Source organism: Chaetodon trifascialis, chromosome 15 (genome assembly GCF_039877785.1).
Source record: "Chaetodon trifascialis isolate fChaTrf1 chromosome 15, fChaTrf1.hap1, whole genome shotgun sequence".
In the NCBI taxonomy this organism is placed as follows: Eukaryota; Metazoa; Chordata; class Actinopteri; order Chaetodontiformes; family Chaetodontidae; genus Chaetodon; species Chaetodon trifascialis.
The window spans coordinates 9,160,828-9,180,938 of NC_092070.1; the positions used below are offsets into that span (position 1 = coordinate 9,160,828).

General features: G+C 45.6%; 1 protein-coding gene across 4 annotated transcripts in view; it reads left to right on the plus strand.

Annotated features, from left to right (window-relative positions):
• Nucleotides 1–18,722, plus strand: part of ep300b (E1A binding protein p300 b) — a 33,296-nt gene extending 14,574 nt beyond the window's left edge. The window contains exons 17-30 of one of the 4 annotated variants that reach the window (XM_070982126.1): nucleotides 212–363; nucleotides 2,608–2,847; nucleotides 3,520–3,608; nucleotides 4,685–4,795; nucleotides 5,249–5,305; nucleotides 6,191–6,268; nucleotides 6,788–6,855; nucleotides 8,280–8,430; nucleotides 9,775–10,035; nucleotides 10,299–10,464; nucleotides 10,645–10,812; nucleotides 10,904–11,065; nucleotides 11,931–12,212; nucleotides 14,061–18,722. In XM_070982126.1, coding sequence (XP_070838227.1) covers nucleotides 212–363; nucleotides 2,608–2,847; nucleotides 3,520–3,608; nucleotides 4,685–4,795; nucleotides 5,249–5,305; nucleotides 6,191–6,268; nucleotides 6,788–6,855; nucleotides 8,280–8,430; nucleotides 9,775–10,035; nucleotides 10,299–10,464; nucleotides 10,645–10,812; nucleotides 10,904–11,065; nucleotides 11,931–12,212; nucleotides 14,061–17,363 — 5,288 coding nt within the window. In that variant the 3' untranslated portion in view covers nucleotides 17,364–18,722. The remainder of the gene's footprint in view (nucleotides 1–211; nucleotides 364–2,607; nucleotides 2,848–3,519; nucleotides 3,609–4,684; nucleotides 4,796–5,248; nucleotides 5,306–6,190; nucleotides 6,269–6,787; nucleotides 6,856–8,279; nucleotides 8,431–9,774; nucleotides 10,036–10,298; nucleotides 10,465–10,644; nucleotides 10,813–10,903; nucleotides 11,066–11,930; nucleotides 12,213–14,060) is intronic. The other 3 variants (XM_070982127.1, XM_070982128.1, XM_070982130.1) reach the window with 3 other exon arrangements.
• Nucleotides 18,723–20,111: the final 1,389 nt, after the last annotated feature.

Genomic DNA, 20,111 nt, shown 5'->3' on the forward strand with positions numbered 1-20,111 from the left:
CACCGACTGTGTTGTGATGCACTTCAACTCAGCTGCTTAATGCTCAGTCTCCGCCGCTGTTCAACGACGCTACATGATGCAGTCGGTGGAGTTTTACTGGCAGCCATCCTCAGATGCAGCAGAGAGGAGAGGCTCCCTCTCGTCTCCCTCCACCTTCCATCTCTAAACCCCTTTCATTTCTCATTTGTTTTTCTCACTCCCTCGCTTCCAGTCTTTAAGCCGGAGGAGCTGCGTCAGGCTCTCATGCCCACCCTGGAAGCTTTGTACCGGCAGGACCCTGAGTCCCTTCCCTTCCGTCAGCCGGTGGACCCCCAGTTACTGGGAATACCCGTACGTATTCGAACTAGTAACAAAACTAACCTGGTAAGGGACTGCACTGGCTGCCATTTTGCTTCAACTCCTCTGAAAACGTAGCTTTTATTTATTTATGTTTCCTTTTTTCATCTTAAATGTTTTTCCTTCTTTGTCATAGTTGTCATATTTTCTGGATTTAGTTCATATATTTGCTTCCAGTTTTCTTTAATCTTTTAGTTGATTTTTTCTCCCATTGCATGTCAGAAGTTTAGAAAATGAGATTTTGAAAAGTGTGTTTATGGCTGTCTGTGTGAGCGCGTGTCTGTGTGCTCTCTTTTTTGAAACTTCTTGTCATTTATAAATCAAAGCAATGACTCTTATGAACATTTGCCTTTACTTTGATGAAAGTAGTGAAGGACAAAAAGTAAATGATAAATGCAAATCAGATAAACAACTAAAAGTTTGGCTGAGTAATTACAAATTTTGACAATGAAATTTAGGGTTTTTTGTCTTTATTATTATATGATACTACATGGCCCAAGCATCGCATTAGTAGTACTAATTAATTCATAGCTGTTTGTCTTTCATAGCACTCCAAATCCAGTGAGGACAGAAAGGAGACATGTCAACACTGTATTACAATGAGCAAAGTCCAAAGGATTTGGTTTAACAATGGTTCATGAGCCAATTGCTTTCATTTATCACTTTAATCTTGTTTGACGTTTGTCTTTTCCACATCAAATTTGAGGTTTTCATTTGAATCTTGATTTTGGTAGTTTTCATCCTAGTACTCCATTGCTAGCTTTCTAGTTCAGTTCCTCACCAGTAGTAGTGTGTCGGTGTTCAGGTGGGCAGTGTGTAGAGGTGGGACGATACCTTTACCCTCATTGCATACAAATTAGGGGGAAAAGGAGTACTTGATAAGCCTCAATATGCGTCTAAATAGAGGAAAAAGTCATTGTTGCTTTAAAAACGGAGTGACAGCGTCCGTCTTCCCGCTGCCTCGTGCAGTTTGATAAATGCCAGTTTTAGAGCGGTGATGAGCAAGCACCAGGCTATTGGCTCGCCTCCCTTCAGGAACCTCCACAGTCAAGTGATGCAACTTTCCACCGTTGTATAATCATGTAACGTCATATTCACATAATCATTCGGCCGCTTATTAAAAGCGTAAGATCCTCACAACCTGGTTGGATTTTTAATCACTGTTGAGAGAAATGTGGCTCTGGAGGCTGACATGGTAATATGCATCACTTGTTTGTTCATGTGAGTGGATCCATTCAGAGATGAGGGTCTGTTTCCTAACTCTTGTTGCCATGGTGACACTGAGATGGACCCTGCTCTTTGAAACTCACACCTCCTCCTCCTCTCTTTTTTTTTTGAATCTCTAAAAAGCCTTTCATTTCCTCACCCTCTTCTCCGCTGCTTTCTCAAATGGCGTTATAGTTAGAGACAAAGCGGAGGGCAGACGACGGGAAAAGGAAAAGAACTTGGAGGCTCATCCGTCCCTCTTACATTTGCTTCACCTCAGCACTGTTGGCTTTAACTCTGCCATCATCTTGCCACTCACGCTGCTGGCATTGTTAACGCCAACCACTCTGATGCTCAAAACAGTAAATCTGTGTCTGCCTGTTGCTGTTGCCGCTGCTCCGTTTCTTCTTGGTTTTGCACCTTGATTGCTTCCTGGGCCTGAAAGCTTTGTTTGCTTTCATTCTTCAGCAGAGAGCCATTCCCCCCAGCTGCTGGACAGTGTCCAGCACTGAGTTGCAAAATGAGCAAATGCACTTTTAACTCAAATTGATGATTTAAGATGATTTCCGTAAGGCTTGGCTTCAGTTGCAGTAGGATCTGTAAAATGTAGTCTTATCCGTCATTTTTTGGACTGCAGTTATATGAGCAGCAGAGGACCGGACAGACTTGTGGCGGTCGCCTGGTCCCTGTTTGCTGCACAGATCGGTCTTAAACTGTAGGGTGCAAAGCGGAGAGCTGGAGGGCAGAAGTTGTCATGTCTCTCTGTTTGCACGCGAACCTTCTTCTCTGCAGCGCTCAACAACATTGTCCCCCTGCACCCTCTTCTCTCCCTACTCTGGTCCCACCTGGTCGACGCCTTCATCACACCTTCACCTGATGACCACAACGCTGATGATGATGATGATGATGATGATGATGATCATACTCTTCTCCCCCATCTCTCTCATCTTGGTCCCTCGGACGACCAAACCCTCCCGCCATCTCGCTGCTCTCTCTTCTCTCCCTCCTCTGACCCTTTTTAACTCCTGAACTTTACCTCCACCTGCCACTCGAATCCCAAACCAGGACTACTTTGACATCGTGAAGAACCCCATGGACCTGTCGACCATCAAGCGGAAACTGGACACGGGACAGTACCAAGAGCCTTGGCAGTACGTCGAGGATATCTGGCTGATGTTCAACAACGCCTGGCTGTACAACCGCAAGACGTCCCGCGTCTACAAGTACTGCTCCAAGCTGGCTGAAGTGTTTGAGTCAGAGATCGATCCCGTCATGCAGGGCCTGGGATACTGTTGTGGGAGGAAGGTGAGTCAAGAGCTTTTCTTCTTCTAAACTTGATCCCACTCTTCATATATGTGTGATGAATATGAAGCTACAGCTAGCAGACAGTTAGCTTAGCATAAAGACTGGAAATAGTGTGAACCAGCTAGTCTGGCTCTGTCCAAAGGTAACAAAACCCTCCTACAAGTACTGCTAAAGCTCGCTAATGAATGCGTTATATCTGGTTTGTTTAATCTTTTCAAAAGCCGAAATGTAAAAACAACAATTGGCCATTTTAGGAAGGCTTTGTGTTGGACTATTTCTTGGCGGGCAGCAGTAACTTCCTGGAGTCTGTGGCGGTTGCTTGGCAGCGGCTTGCAGCCAAGAAATAGATTAAACAAAGACGATATAACGTATTAATTAGACAGTTTTAGAGGTGCTGGTTGTTGGGTTTTCTTACCTTTGGACAGAGACAGACTGGCTGTGTCGTTTCTGGTTTTTATGCTGTCGCTTCAGATTATCAGACAGTTATGAGAGTGGTATCAATCTAGTCTAACTCTCCTCCAAAGTGATTAAGAGAATTCCCCATCCATGAGTTTAGTCTCTGTGCATCATAGCACTGTATGCGTGTGTGAGGACTGTATGAATAAGAGGTGTCGTGTGTTCAGTTTGTGGTCATCGAGCCTGCAAACAACCTTTTTTCCGTCTCTTTTACAGTTTGAGTTTTCCCCCCAAACTCTATGCTGCTATGGAAAACAATTATGCACCATCCAACGTGACGCTGCTTATTTTAGCTACCAGAACAGGTAAGGGCTGTCTGCACATTGGAACACAAGCACACAGAGATCACACACACAAATGGCATTCATGAAGTGTTAGAATACATTTTAGCAGCCACTGAGATCAGCTTGTCTGTGTCTTGTATTTTGCACATTGATGGTATGCTGTAGGAAATCTAATCGATCAGTGCAATCACAGATGAGTTTTAATTTGGCTTCAACTGGTTACCCTGGCACCACCTCCATTTTCACAGTTCACCATTTTAATTTTCATTATGTTGTCATTCATAAAGTGGGCTCCCGTCTTCCCCAGCACTTATTCTTTATTTGTTGCGCCGTTGTTTCCCACTGAGTAAATTTACACGCACAATGCTTGACGGCTTGCATTTTCTGATATTTGCTTGCACAAATAGAGGGGAGGGGGGAAATATCCATCCTCACCACCAGAAGAAAGGTTCCCACTTTATAAATGATGTGAAAGGATGATGGGTCTCTGTTGCTTTATTTATTTTTCTCATCCACCCTTTCATGTTTGGAGACTCGTATCCTCACTCCCTTCCTCCTCCACAGCTCCTAGTGGTCTCTCATGTTGCTGTAATGTTGTTGTTGTTTACCACTGGACGTGTGACGCTAATCTTTGCTTTGCCTTGGCTCTCTGTCCTCTGTTGGTTGTTGTTCACATCTTGTCCGTCCCTCCCTCCCCCATGTCCCCCCCTCTCCCTCTCTGTCCCCTCCATTGTCCTCGTCTGACCTGTAACGATTTATTTCACGCTTTTTTAATATTCATTTTGACCTCCCCTCCCCTCCCCCATCTCCCTTCCCTTCTCCCCTTCTCTCCCTCCTTTTTTAACGCTTGTGATGTCTGCATTGGCCTGTTTTGGTGTGACCAATCATCCACAACAAAATTTACGCGCAAAATCAAAACACCCGCCCACACAAAAACCCTGCATCACGATTGGCTGCTTCCTCCTGGCGACGACCTACCTTGCCCTCTGCCTCCTCCTGTGTGTCCGCCCCCTGGCCTGTCCTGCCCTGCCCTGATTGGCGGCTGCTTCTTCGTGCCCTCTCTGTGATTGGCTGTGCTGATGGTGGCGAACGTGTAGTTCACCAAAATATGGGCTTCTTGCTGACAGGTACCACTTCTGTGAGAAGTGTTTCAACGAAATCCAAGGAGAGAGTGTTTCCCTGGGGGACGACCCCTCCCAGCCTCAGACGTGAGTACCATCACCCACCTGCTGTCCTCTCGCACACAGCGATCCCATCTGAAACTTAGAGTTTCTCAAGTATCATGAACAGCTTTAATTTTGGAATTGCTTGAAACTGTTCGTTTCTTGTCTGGACTTCAGTTTTAGTCTGGATTGCAGTTTGGTTAAAGTGTATTTAAACATACAGTCCTCATTTCTTTATGGATTTCATCTTTGTCATGTTGGCTCATTTTACCATCTTATAGTAACCATGTTGTTATTTCAAAAGCCCCTACTCTTAACTCTGACAACAGTACAGTCTAACAACATGCAGTGATGACATATGTAGCTCGTCGGCACGTTTTGAATTCCTCTCCACATGTTGTGTATTGAAGATGGAGGACTCTGCACACGGCCTGCACTCTTCAGGGGATTACCTTGTTGTGTCTGTTACAGCAATTTGTTTTCTGGTATTGCCCACAGGTCCATCAACAAAGACCAGTTCCAACGAAAGAAGAACGACACGCTCGACCCTGAATTGTATGTCCTCTTCTTAACTCCTCAACTTTCATTTATAGATCATTTCGCACCATCACTGTGAAGCTGTAAGATGCTGTGACTTTGTGTATTTAGGTTACATTGAATCATGAGTTTAGATCATTTGATAAAAAGTATACTATGCAGGAATTGTCTGTTACTGTAATTACAAGCAAAACATTCAAACCTGGCCCTTCCTCTCACCTCAGCACCACCAGAAGCTCACTGCTTGTACAAACTGCAAGCTGCTGTTGTTGGAACATTACATTTGTTGTAGTGGAAAGGTAGATACTTAAGCAAGCTAACGAAACTAACCGCCAGGACCCACCTGTCCAACAGGAAACAGGCCAACTCTGCATCGCTCTTCATCCCCATCGTCTCTGTCAATGAAAGCCAACTCCAGATTCACTCTTGTCACGTTTTGTCTGCTTGGTGTTTCGCCTCGCTGTATTCCCATTTTTGTAGCTTACTCTTGTGCTGCTTACTGTCTGGCACTTGTGTGCTTTTATTGCCTGGGAGCTACACACCCACTGCCCAAAGTTTGCTGCTCAGAAACATCCCAAACACAGCCAAAGAAGAAGACAATAAGAAAATACAGGCAGAGGGCTGAGTCTCAGCACATAAACACACTGCTGCACGCTTCTAGTGGCTAATAAGTGATGACTGAGAGGAATTCATATTGTATCAGTCAATACATTGTTTTTTAGGAAAATCCTGCATAGTGTACCTTTTTGTCATAATCTTGTACTTCTTTGCTGTGATTGCTTACTTAGCACCTTTTGTAGCTTGTGCAGAGGAACAAACGGTATTTCCATCATGTGTGACATGTTGCCTATTAACTTTGGATACTGCGTCTGTCTTTTGTCTTCTCATTCTCTCTCTGCTCAGGCTTGTGGAATGTATTGACTGTGGTCGTAAAATGCACCAGATTTGTGTCCTGCATAATGAAACCATATGGCCCTCCGGGTGAGCCAGCTATGACACACGCGCACACACGCGCACACACACTCACTCTGTACATTCTGTTACATGACTGGATCTGGAAAATACATTTGGCCTTGCGTATTCCTTGAAAAGCCTCAGAATCATCCAAAACATAAATGTAATGCTCGAAAAGTATTAAGTCTGAACACACATTTCAATGCAAACTGTTAAAGATCACACGCAGTTCCCACAGTTTGAGTTGCAGTTTTGACAAAGTGAAAATGCCTGTCAGTGTGCGTGCAGCAAGAGATGCACATGTAAATAAAGTCCTGCAGCTCCAGCGTAGAGTGGGAGTCTCCTTCATGTGTGGTCTGTTTGTAATTAAAAGACATCAGCAATTTCAGTCATTATAGTTGTTTAAGGAAAGGAAGACCGACACGGAAGGCTAAGTCATCTTCCTCATTAAAGCCACTTAATTACTGTCATTGGTGTTAATTGTGACAGAGCTGGTGATAACCTGCAAATTTAACCATTTACTATTTGCTTCCTCCCAAACCACAGCTTTGTATGTGACAACTGCCTCAAAAAGGCCAATAAGACGCGGAAAGAGAACAAATATGCAGCCAAAAGTAAGTGCAGTAACGCTGAGCTACTGGTTTGTTTCATGTCTGTGTCTTGTGTCCCGTGTTTTCCTCCTTCCCTTCATTCTCTTTGAGCCATGATCTCAAAACTTCTGAAAACTCAAACTATGTTAATGATGAGTAATGGATTTATTACTTTTACATTGTAGTGTGTGTTTTAAATAAGTCACATCTTCTAGCCTGGAGTTCAGCAGCTGGACTGTTTCAGTGTCAGTCAGTTCTCACTCTGTACTCATTATAAATTTGTTAATGTGGAGTTTTACAAACAGAGGAAGTCAGACGAAAGAGAAAACAAAGAAGGCGAATTTGCCAAATCATGAAGTAAAGAGAGATGCGACAGATGGACAAAAGGACAGAGCGCAAGTTTCTGAAGTTATATCACCACCACAAAGTGTTCCAACAAACAAAAAGAGCTGGTCTGAGTAACTGAATACTTAATACTTAAAAGGATTTTGAAGGATCAAAATCAATCATCAGGATACATGTGATGTTCCAACCTCCATCAAATTCCTGAACATTGCTGCTTGAGGCCGATGATTGTGCAATAACTTTTATAGTGCGTTTATTATGGTGATCTTTTAGCATATGTTTTATCTATTGGTGTATGTATGTGTTGTGAGTAATGTTATGGGATATGTGCAATACTGTTGTGTAATTGTTGTTGAGATGGTATGCCTGGCGATGTATTGTTTGTTGTCCTTGTGGCTGTCAAGGCATTTATGTCCAAGACAATTTTCCCTAAGTGGGACAATAAAGTATTGTATTGTATGTGTAATATATTAATGGAAGAATTCTCAATTGTGGAAAATAACACTTCTTTCTTGAGTAACATGACAAGACTGATACCACTCTCATGTTTGTACAGTAAATAAGTCATTAAATAATATTTACTTGCAGTAAATTAAAGTCAAGTCTTGTCATCCCTGAGTTTGCCAGGAAACCAGCAGAGAAATGTCTGTTCCTGGCCAAGAAAAAGTCTGACACATAACTGCCTTAAAACCACAAAATGCTGTTTTCACACTTCAGTTTTTGTACAGCTTGAACAAACAAGATACAATATGTTAATTAGTGTTTAATTAATAAGCTTTAGAGGTGCTGGTAAGCAAAATTCATTACCTTTGGACACAGCCGCACTCGCTGTTTCCTCTTGTTTCCAGTCTTGGCTGTAGCTTAATATCTACTGTACAGACTTGTGTGGTATAAATCTTGTTTAACTCGCGGTAAGAAAACAACTCATATTTTCCAAAATGCATTTAAGCTGCTGTTGTGTGGATCTCTGTTTGAGGCCCCATGCTTACACAGGTTGTGTCTCTCATCAATCTGAAAGGTTGACGCAGAGGGTGGTTAGAGTGCTCTCTCTCTCTTCTCTGTTCCACCTCCTGTTCTTCATCCCTCTTCCTGTCGTTTTGCAGGGCTTCCTCAGACCAAGCTGGGGAGCTATTTGGAGTCACGAATAAACGACTTCCTCAAGCGGCAGAACCACCCTGAATCTGGCGAGGTCACCATCCGCGTGGTCCATGTCTCAGACAAGGTGGTTGAGGTCAAGCCGGGCATGAAGTCCAGGTAGGAGGTCGAATCTCACTGCTGCTGCAGGTTTTGGGTGTGTGGTGAGGGGAAAGCACCACTGAACATATTTAGACTGGTGGCTTGCTGATCAGCATTTGATTTTTGTCGCAGTGTCAGCAAAATATTGAATGTAATGGGAAACAGGAAAGGAAATATTCAGTTTTTCATACTAAACAGAAAAATGCAACCTTACCCCTTCTGAATGGAATAAGACAAGCTTTAATTGCCCAGTTAACTAACCATGAAACACACTTTCACATTCAAACTATACAGAAACAGAATAAAACTGACCAAAGCCATCTTGGTTAGTCTATCTGCCGTTCTGTCACCAGCTCTGGTTTGGTCAAAATAAATCCTCAGTTCACAGAGTTAGATGTTAAATTATCGTGACTCTATGTGCTATTTGCTGTTGCTGGCCTCTTTGTGCGACTGGGCTCGCCGAGCAAGAGTCTGTTCCTGAACAGCAGCTTTCATTCCTTTTTCAGAGGCAAGCCATTAAATTAGCAAAACAAAATGACAAAAACTGGCAAAAAGGACATTCTGGATAGCAGATATATTAGCAGATATATTTGTCCCATTGGCCAGCCCTGGCTGGACACATGTTAAGCTCAGCGGAGCCTGCACTGGGTTGAAGTTGGTTTACAGTTCGTGTTGAGCAGCTCGATTCATCAATGGAAGTGATCAGGGCTGTGAGGGGCAGCACCTCTCCAGGACCAGTTTCCTGAAGGAAACCGTGCACAAGTGGCAGCTCCTCCACACCAATGTGAAAACAAATGCCCAAGGTTGTTGTTGCTAGGCAACAGCTGGATGGCCATGGTGCACAGTAGTGTAGGTAACAGGCAAGTCTAGAAGCAGAGTTCGTTTGCTGAGGTGTGAGTACTCTGGTGGAGCATAAATGTGGATTTTATTTCAGAGGAAACAGGTTTAACAGCCCACTAATGAATTTGAAACCACCTGTAGCTGAAGCTATATACAGTAAAACGTGTGGTTGTTTAGTTAATTTAACATAGAAAAAAAAAAATTCAGTGGTTGTTTTCCCAAAATGCTATATTGCATCTAATCTGCTGTCCACTCCCTTCAGTGTTCAACACTGCAGCTCAATCAAGAGGTCATCATTTTCTCACTTTGAACCAGCTAATTGTTACTCGCATCACATTAAAAGCACTACTAGCGAGTTGTAGTCCATATACACACACGCCTCCTCATGTTGTGATGCAGGCCTGTCAGGAGGTCAGAAGGTGAAAGCTTGTAGTGAAGTCACAGCAGGAAACACTTGGCTGATGACATTTCTTGGATTACGTAGCAGTTTTCCTGACTCTGGCTGTGCTCCCCCTCCTCCAGGTTTGTGGACAGCGGCGAGATGTCCGAGTCCTTCCCATACAGGATGAAAGCCCTGTTTGCATTTGAGGACATCGATGGAGCAGATGTGTGTTTTTTCGGCATGCACGTTCAAGAGTACGGCTCGGACTGCCCGCCTCCCAACCAGAGACGAGTGTACATCTCTTACCTGGACAGCGTGCACTTCTTCAGACCCAGACACCTCAGGACTGCTGTCTACCATGAGATCCTGCTTGGCTACCTGGAGTATGTCAAGAGGCAGGGGTAAGAGGAACATTTAGACCTTCTCAAGCACGATACCTCAACCTCAAACTGAGCAGCTGAAATCAGGTTATTGCTGCATTATAGCTACACAGTCATTTAAATATGAGCCCATCATGCAGTGTAAAGTGTATTCATTAAGCTTTGTGTTCCAGGCGCTGTTACAGACTCTTTGCAGCTGCATGACAATGAGCAGGCAGATGGAATAAAAGGAAACAAATTGTCTTCTTTTATAATGAACACAGCTCCATCTCTCTCCACATCAGGTTTACGACAGGTCATATCTGGGCGTGTCCACCCAGTGAAGGGGATGATTACATCTTCCATTGCCACCCAGCGGACCAGAAGATCCCCAAGCCAAAACGCCTGCAGGAGTGGTACAAGAAGATGCTGGACAAGGCTGTGTCTGAGCGCATTGTCCATGATTATAAAGTGAGACATTTTTTCTGTTGAGATATTGTCCTAGATGCTTTTCTCAAGTGCTGTTTTCCAAAGTCAGGAATTATCCTGTAAAAGTATGTTTAGTTGTTTCCTAGAATAGTGGAAAAGCCCATGAGACCATTACCAGCATTACTAGCACTTAAACACATGTCTCTTTTTGCCCTCTCTCAGGACATCTTCAAGCAGGCAACAGAGGACCGGCTGACCAGCGCCAAGGAGCTGCCATACTTTGAGGGTGACTTCTGGCCCAATGTATTGGAGGAGAGCATCAAGGAACTGGAGCAGGAGGAGGAGGAGAGGAAGAGGGAGGAGAACAGTACCTCCAACGAGAGCACAGATGTGAGTAGAATGAGAAGTCCACATGTAATCATCACTTTCAGTTTTTGTTTGATATTTCAGTTCATTGACACTGACATTGCAACATCCACAGGCCACAAAAGGAGACAGCAAGAATGCCAAAAAGAAGAACAATAAAAAGACAAGCAAGAACAAGAGTAGCTTGAGCCGAGCCAACAAGAAGAAACCGGGGATGCCCAATGTTTCCAATGACCTTTCCCAGAAGCTCTACGCCACCATGGAGAAACATAAGGAGGTGTGTGAGTCTAATTAGATTATAGCAATAGCTGCTTACCCCTTCATTGGATTGTATGACCTGATTATAAGAACATTGCAGTGACTTATGTCAACAGGGTCATCACATTGACTCCACACTCTGAATGCACGTCATTAAAATTCTGTAATTTAGCTGCTGCTGCACTTCTGTTGCAGCAGTTTTGAAATGTTCTGCTGTTTCATTGCAGAGTAGATACAGCTTACACTATGGCAGCAGCTGAGCTTTGAAAAGTGTCCTCTGCTTACAGTTAGATAAGTAATTGGTCAAAGCAGCTATCATCTATACTTTTATGTGGACAATAGATCTCACATATCACCAACCCTGTTTTACAGTTTTGAGCCCACACTTTCTGTAAGTGACTGCTGAGTTTGCTAATTAACAAACTACAAGAGAACAATGACATACTGTTCTGCACTGAAATGTCTCAGGAGAAAAAAAGCAGCTAACTGACTCTGCTGTTGGTGAAACACTGTCCTCACACATAACGCACTGTGGGCGTTCATTGTTTGTAAGTGCTCCAACAAAATTATATGAAGGATATTTATCTTTAACATTTCAATGTGATTATGATTTAAATATGACACTGTGAAGGGCCTTAATCTAACTCGCACTGCCACAACAGGCCTGTGATGTAGTTTTAGTGTTTTAGTTTGAGAAATGCTACAGTGAACAAAAAGGCAATTATGCATGGATAAACTGTAAAGAGAGACTGAAGGTATCTACAGGAAAAAGATAATCTGATTACTGAAGCATCTGTTGACAGAGGGCAAAGATGCTGCACTGTCTGTATAATCAGGGCCTGAATGAACAACTTACAGCTCATCTTCTCCACTCAAATTCCCAGGTTTTCTTTGTCATCCGCCTCATTGCTGGCCCCACCGCCAACTCGCTGCCCCCCATCACTGACCTGGACCCGATGATGGCCTGTGACCTGATGGACGGCCGTGACGCCTTCCTGACTCTGGCCAGGGACAAGCACCTGGAGTTTAGCTCTCTCAGGAGGTCCAAGTGGAGCTCCATGTGTATGTTGGTGGAGCTGCACAACCAGAGCCAGGACCGCTTCGTCTACACCTGCAATGAGTGTAAACACCATGTGGAGACGCGCTTCCACTGCACTGTCTGTGAGGTGAGAATCTGGATTTGCCTTTTTTTCCATTTAAATTTTATCAGAGATCAAACTACAGTACTTTTGCATTACACAACACATTACAGTGTTTTGAATATGGTAATGTGTTTTACATCATTAGTTCAGTGTGCCCACAATGAGCTAGCTAAATTTAATGCATATCTCTCAGTTTTCCTCGCTAAAAAACAAAAGCAGAGGGCGAAACAGGTCTGGATGAGAAAATGTGTGGGGAGCCACAGTCAACACTATTCAGCAAGATCCGGAAGTGAGATTTTAACTGCCAGTTTTAATATGTCAACAGTAGTATGCTAGCTTATATTAGCCTCAAGAGCTATAATGTTTACTGTTGCGTGGCAACACAGTCAGTGTCAGCGTCTCCTGGTAGACTTGTCACTCTTGTCGCCTGCTCAGTTAGTACTGACATAATCATCTAAATCAAACAATAATTTGGACCAAATGAGTTGACTAAGGTCCAAGTATGTCCTCCTCTCAGAAGGGGATACTGGGGATAAATCAGCCAAATCAGCCAAAAACTGCTGCTACTCTGAACCCAAAATAGCGGGTAGCATTTATTAGCTTGGACTAAATCACTGTTTGAACTATTTGTCCAGCTAAATTTCCAAAAGTGATCATCGAGTAAGAGGTGACATGACAGAGGTTAAGCCTGCTTAGACCAGGCAAACTAACCAGGTCTCTCTGTCCCACTCCTCATCAGTGGTCCACAGCTTTGTTGTCTCACTAAGCAGAAGAGGAGAAATAGAAACACATTTTGCTATTTTTGATTTTAAGAGTTAATAACTGAAGGACCTTAGCACTGACATGCAGTGTTATTTTGAAATGTAAACAGCACTGGAACAGCTCTGTTGTACGGTTGGCCTATCTGTTTTGATGTTCCCAACTGGCTGAGACATGAGTTTTCTTTTTGTTTCTTTTTTGATAATTTGTTTGCAGAATTCTTCCAAGTATAATAACTATGGGAATTCTATGTTGAAAAAGTGTAAGTAATATATAGGATCACAGATCAAGTGGTTTTCTCTTTCACTGCAGTGGCAGGTGAATAAATAAGAAGTTTTACTTGTCAGAAGTTTTAGTTCAAAGCAGACAACAGAAGCCTTTTAGTTTAAGAGAAGTGCTTTTTTTTCTCCCCTCCAATTTGGAACAGCAGATTCCATTTTACTGTAGTCATTGTCCCTGCTAACTCCACTGTGGCCGTTGGCCTGGGGGAGGGTGTAGGAAGCCATGTGCAACCTTTCATACACTTGGAGTCTGTAGCAGCCCCAGGTTTCACACCAGTGCTTTGACTTCAGCTGCTAGTGGAGAAGAAAGACATGATCGCTCACTGTCTTCCAACCACTGCCAGTTGTGTTCATTGGAGTCCACGGTGAGAGCCGTGACATCTGTGATGGTGGGCAACCATTTTCTGCTCTTTGGCACCTGTGAGCCCAAACAATGGCTCATTCTACTGGAGTGTACATTCATGGCATTCCCAGATAAAAGTTTGGAAAATCTCAGCAAGACAAGTGAAAAAGAAAAGAATCACGTCTGTTTCTTTAGGTGCGGCAGCTGCACAGTGGCAGCACGTTGATAAAAGGCTGTGTTGGTGTGGGCATGTTGCTGTAGGGAATGGGTGAGGAGATGAAGTATGGGACAGGATGGACCAGACTTATCAAAAGCCAGGACGCCACACATTTTCAGATAGGACTGCACAAAATTTTGTGAATGTACAACGTGCATAAAAACTGATCTGTAACATTTTACTTTCACAGGAAAGTTTTGACGTATTAATTAATCCAACATTAAGATTCATGTTTATTTCCCCCATCCTTCTTTTTTCCTTTATTTCTCCAGGACTATGACTTGTGCATCACCTGCTACAATATTAAAGGCCATGAGCACAAGATGGATAAGCTTGGGCTTGGACTGGACGACGACAGCAACAACCAGGCAGCAGCAGCTACCCAGAGCCCGGGAGACTCTCGCCGTCTCAGCATCCAGCGCTGCATCCAGTCACTAGTCCACGCGTGTCAGTGCCGCAACGCCAACTGCTCCCTGCCATCTTGTCAGAAGATGAAGCGTGTTGTTCAACACACAAAAAGCTGCAAGCGAAAGACGAATGGTGGCTGTCCCATCTGCAAGCAGCTCATTGCCTTGTGCTGCTACCATGCCAAACACTGCCAGGAGAACAAATGTCCCGTCCCGTTCTGTCTGAACATCAAGCAAAAGCTCCGGCAGCAGCAGCTGCAGCACAGGCTCCAACAGGCCCAGATGTTAAGGAGGAGGATGGCCAGTATGCAGAGGGTGGGGCAGCCAGCCGGAGGGCCACCAGGAGGACCTGTTGTAGGACTGCCATCACCAGGGAACAATGGCACTACGGCGCCCAGTACCCCAACTTCTGGTGGAACCCAACCCCCAACACCCCAGACCCCAACTCAGGCCATGCCTCCAGTCCCACAGCAGGGAATGGGCCCTGGACCTGGAGTCCAGCAGCAACAGCAGCCAGGTGGCATACCTGCACAAAGTGGCATACCTCCTCAGCACCTTCACCACCAGTTCCAGCAGATGGCAAGTGGAGGAGGCGGGGCTGGGGGGATAATGAACTCTCCCCAACATCAGCAGCAGATGCTTCCTCAGGTCCAACAGCAGCAAAGTGGAGCAGAGACCAACCCTCAGCAGCTCCAACAGCACCCCAACAATTTGCCTCCATATGCCAGCAGACCCCCAGGCTCTTCCCCAATCCATCAGTCCCAGGGCAAACCAGTCCTTGGCTCTGCAACACCTCCCCAGCAGCAGCCTGGTGGTGCTGCCATGGCTGGAAGTGTTGGGGGCCAACAACCTCCCAGTCAGCCCCAGGGTCAGCCGCCCCTTCCACAGCAGCAACAACAGCCCCCATCTGGCCCTCCGCCGGCAGCAGTAGAAATTGCCATGAAGATCCAACAGGTAGCCGATGCTCAGAGGAAGATGGCTCTACAGAGACAAGCAGCACAGGCAGCCGCAGGCTTGATGCCTCCTCATGCTCACCATCAACAGGGTCAAGGTCAGCAAATGGGCATGGGACACCCAGGGGCAGTAGGGATGGTTGGACCCCAGGGCATGCCACCACAGACCCAAGCAGCAGTGGCAGCTGCTCGGGCCCACATGGATCAACCACAAGGTGCTCCACCAGGGATGATGGTTGGCACTGGTGGGCCCATGCAGCAACCCCCTCCGCAGGGTAACCTGCCCCAGGGCCAGCTCCCCCCTCAGGTGCAGCTTCAGCAGCAGAGGATGGGTGCTCCACTTCAAAACCCTCAACAGCAGCAACAGCAGTGGGCTGGCCAGGGGATGCCACCTCAACAGAGGCAAGCTATGATGAACCAAATGGGCCATCCAGTCATGATGGCAACTCAACAACAACAACAACAACAGCAGCAGCAGCAGCAAATGCAACAACAACAGCCGCAGCAGCAGCACCAACAAGCTCAGGGCCATGTTGCCTTGATGAACATGGCGCAGCAGCAGCAGGGTGCTGGTGGTGGGGTCCCAGGGGGAGCAGTCCCAGGGGCTGCTGGTGTCCCAGGGGTTGGTGCTCCTGGTGGGAACATCCCCCAAGCAGCCCTCCAGGAGCTGTTACGGACTCTCCGCTCACCCAGCTCACCACTTCAGCAACAGCAAGTCCTCAACATCCTGCGGTCCAACCCACAGCTCATGGCTGCCTTTATCAAACAGAGGGCTTCAAAATACAAGGGGGTGCAAGGGGGTCCACCTGGACCTGGTGGTGTCCCTGGAGGTCCTGGACCCACGGGGGTTCCTGTTGGTAATGTCATGGCAGGAGGAGGCCCACAGGTGAACATGAATGCTGCAGGTCCGGGCCAGCCAGGTATGCACATGGGGGGTCAAGGAGGCACGAATGTCAACATGGCCGCTATGGCCCAGCTACAACAAGTCCAGCAGCAGCAGCAGCTACAGCAGCAGCAGCAGCAGCTACAACAACAGCAACAGCAGCAGAGGCCAATGCTTAGCGGTTTACAACAGCAGCAAGTGGCAGCTCTCCAGCAGCAGCAGCAGCAGCAGCAACAGCAGCAGCAAGGGGGAGGAAGAGGCATGCAGGGCCAGGGGCCACAGATGGGAAATCTCAACAGTCCCCAGTTTAGAGAGCTGCTCATGAGACGGCATCTGCAGCAGCAGCAGCAGCAGCAGCAGCAACAACAACAACAGCAACAACAACAGCAACAACAACAGCAGCAGCAACAGCAGCAGCAACAACAACAACAACAGCAGCAGCAGCAATTGGGAGTAAATCATGGTCAGTTCCAGCAGCCTCAGCCACCACAGGGACAGGGCTACATGGGACAGCCTGGGATGCAGCCTCCTTCAGTGGGACAGGGCCCACCTGGAGGACCACCGCTTGGCCCTCAGCACCCTGGTGGTCCCCCAGTCCAGCAGGGGCAAGGTTACCCAGGGTTGGTGGCTCAGCAGCAGGCCACAGCTGCACTCCAGCAGAGGCTTCAGCACCAGCACCATCTCCAGATGCAGCAGCAGAATGCCATGGCTGGCCTACCAGGGGGTGATGCAGGTGGAGGAAGTGTAGGAGGTCCTCAGCAACCACCTCAGGGCCCTCAGCCCACTCAGAGTGGCCCACCACCACCATCTTCTCAGGCTCTGCTCCAACAGGCCCTCCACCAGAGGCTACTCCAGCAGCAGCAGCATTTAGGCCCTGGGGGGTCACCAGCCCAGCACAGCAATCCCATGAGCCCTCAGCAGCCACAGCAGATGGCTCAGTCCCCACACCTGCAGGGCCAGGCGCTGCCCACGTCCCTGGCTAACCAGGTGCGATCCCCACAGCCTTCACCCAGACCCCAGTCCCAGCCGCCACACTCCAGCCCGTCCCCACGCATGCAGCCCCAGCCCTCCCCACATCACATTTCCCCCCAGATGCAGACAGGTTCCCCTCACCCAAGCCACCTGAACCAGCACCACCCAGGTATGGTGGTCCCTCCACAGCAGCAGCAACAGCCAACGACGCAGCAACAGAACACTGTGGAGCAGTTTGGGTCGGACCAGAGCGCCATGCTATCTCAGCTGAGCGGCATGGCTGGTCTCCATGGGCCGGGGGGCAGTGGTCAGGACCCACTGGGCCAGAATATGAATCACAACCCTTTAGACATCATGTAGGAATTCTACTTAACGTGTCAAGTTGAGCTGAAACGCTCTGATTCTTCGCACAAACTGCACTCACCCAGGACAGTGTTATTGTTATTACTTAGCCTTTCTTTTTTATACTATTATTAAATGTTATTTAAAATGTTTTCAATAAAGATGCATTGAACTGAACTTCCTATGGGAGATGAACAATAAATCAAACAGTCGTTAAATAAATTAGAATAAATGAATTGTAAGTTATTGCTGTTAATATATTTTTTTGCCAATCGTGGACAAAGAGGGGGACGGTTTCTCTAGCACCCCCCTCACCTCCACGTCTTGCTGAATACAAGAACGGTGATATTTTCGGGGTTTGGGGGGTAAATAGGAGTAATTGCCTTTTTTAAGAAATGTTTTTAAGATTTTAAAAGTGGTCAAGAATTAAAGAGGAGAGGATTTAATGCAAAGAACTTTTTTATCGGTTTCATTTCCCATCATTCAGTCTGTCTATTTCTGTTTTGCAGAGTGATGTGGATTATTATTAATGTAAATGCAAACATGATGCATATCTTCATTTTTTTACGTTTGGGTTTGCTTTATTTATTGTTTTCTTTTTGCGGGGGATTTGGTTGGCTGTGTTATGTATCCTGACACTGCTACAATTCGTATAGAAATATATTTTTGTTATTGACTGTTAAGACGGGGTTAGTGGACATTTCATTTCACTTTAGATGTCTTTAGTTGGGTCTGTCCACATGGGAATAATTAAATGTCAGTGTTTTATTGCAGTGGTTGAGGGTCTGCTGTGAGTTTGACATGTTGAACGGACATGTGACGTCCCGGCCAGCTTCTGTATTGGACATCGGTCATGCTGGAAGGGACTCTTCCCTCGCAAACATGCAAGCCCTCTCCCTCGAATGTGTGTGCACTCCTTCCTTTAAAGACACTTAATATGGAGCAGTGGAGGCTTGGGGAGGGGGGGTGCATACCTGTGTGCCTGTAACATTTTGAGTACATGGGCTTGGATGTGAAAAAAATGGGTGGGGTGGGCTCCTTTTAGTGTTTTTAGGATTCTACTGTTTGGAGTAAACAGAGGATTTTGATCCAAATGAACTGTGTTGCACAGAAATGAGGAGAAAGGAGGAGATATGAGCAGTCAGTCTCCGTCTCTTTTGGCCTCATCCCCTTTGCTGCTTCCCTTGGACTTTAAAAATCCCTCCCCTGACTCTGGGGGAGGTTGTCCCCCCCCAAGCTCGATCCTCTTTATCTTTCTGCTAAGAACTTTGGGAGTTTAATTTAATATTTTTTACTGTACAAAGGAAACACAAACTGTGGACTCAAATACTGTTTTTTTTTTTTGTTTTTTTTTTTATAATAAAATGAAAATTACCAACAGTGATGTGTCCCACATGTGACTGTTTGTTAGAAATAAGGATGGGTATTTGATGAGAAAGAGCTGTAGGATGCATCATACATCTTCCTTTTCAAAAACACACCTTGTACCTGTATCATCAGGTACCAGTGTTCTCCAGCTGCCTTTGTTTTTCCAGTATCTGGAAGCTGGCTCACCTTCAATTGAAGTTAACCTGCTCTGGAGCAGGTGAGCTGCCTCGTTAGTTACCATTGTAATGCACCTCAGAGGATCCGATCAGAAAGAGTGTGACGACTGACCAATCAGATCACTGCAAATATGGACAGATTCGGGGGGCAAAACTACCACAAAGACAAGCAGAATGGCAACAATCGGTGTGGCCTGCCATGGACATTTGGACTGGTGGACATGTGTCTTGCTATGATGTAGACACAGACGATAAATTCCATTAAACTGATTCCATTAAAATCTGCAAAAGTAAAGAAGTGCATGCATCCATCCATAATTCAAGATATTTACTTTTTAGAAATCAAGAAATTTTATTTAACCTTTAAAAAAACAAGATTCGTAAAACAATGAATGAACAAAAAATAATAAGAATTTGTACCACTATACACAATGTTTTTCTAGGACCACATCAAGGTCTCATCCAGACCCCTGAGATCACAGCCGGATTTTATCAAAACACACTGCTCTTGTAATTTTACAGACGTGTGTCTGTGGCGGAAGAAAAAGCACCAACAGCTTCATGTCCTCTCAGTAATGTTTCTTGTGACTGTCTGCACCACACACACTCCGCCCCCAACTTCCACTGCTGCACACCTCAAACATACTCAGGCCATGATTCACAGACTATTAACTTGCACTCGATGGCGTCACTTACAGTAATACGTCTTTACTGAGAGCAACGTGCCCTCTAGTGGTGACTCGTGGCAGTACCATTGTTAAACATGAAGACTGATGATGGATGGTGTTCAGATATTTTACCAACGTTTTGTAATGAGTTCTACCTCAGAAAGGAGAGCACTGTTGGAGGTGATCATCAGGCATTCAAAGGCCTGAGGATGCAGATCTCACACAGTCATAGCAGGTTTGAACAGAGATTTTTGGAAAAAGTATATAGATTACTTTTCTCCTCTTTGCTGACTGATCTTCTGTGAATGTTCAGTTTCAAGTCACCAAGTTTCTGATGCTTACAGACAGCAGACATTTGCACATTTTCGCTGATCACATGCATGAAACTAGATTTTAAAGATGCTTTTGTGGTGATCCGCCACAATTAAGATTAATAAATGAATACAACTGAGCTGCTGTGTGTTGACTGTGGGGTTAGGGATGGGGGGGCGCTGTTGACTGCAAAACAAGAGTATCTAAAAAAACACTCTAGTGTATCGAACAAAAACCTACTT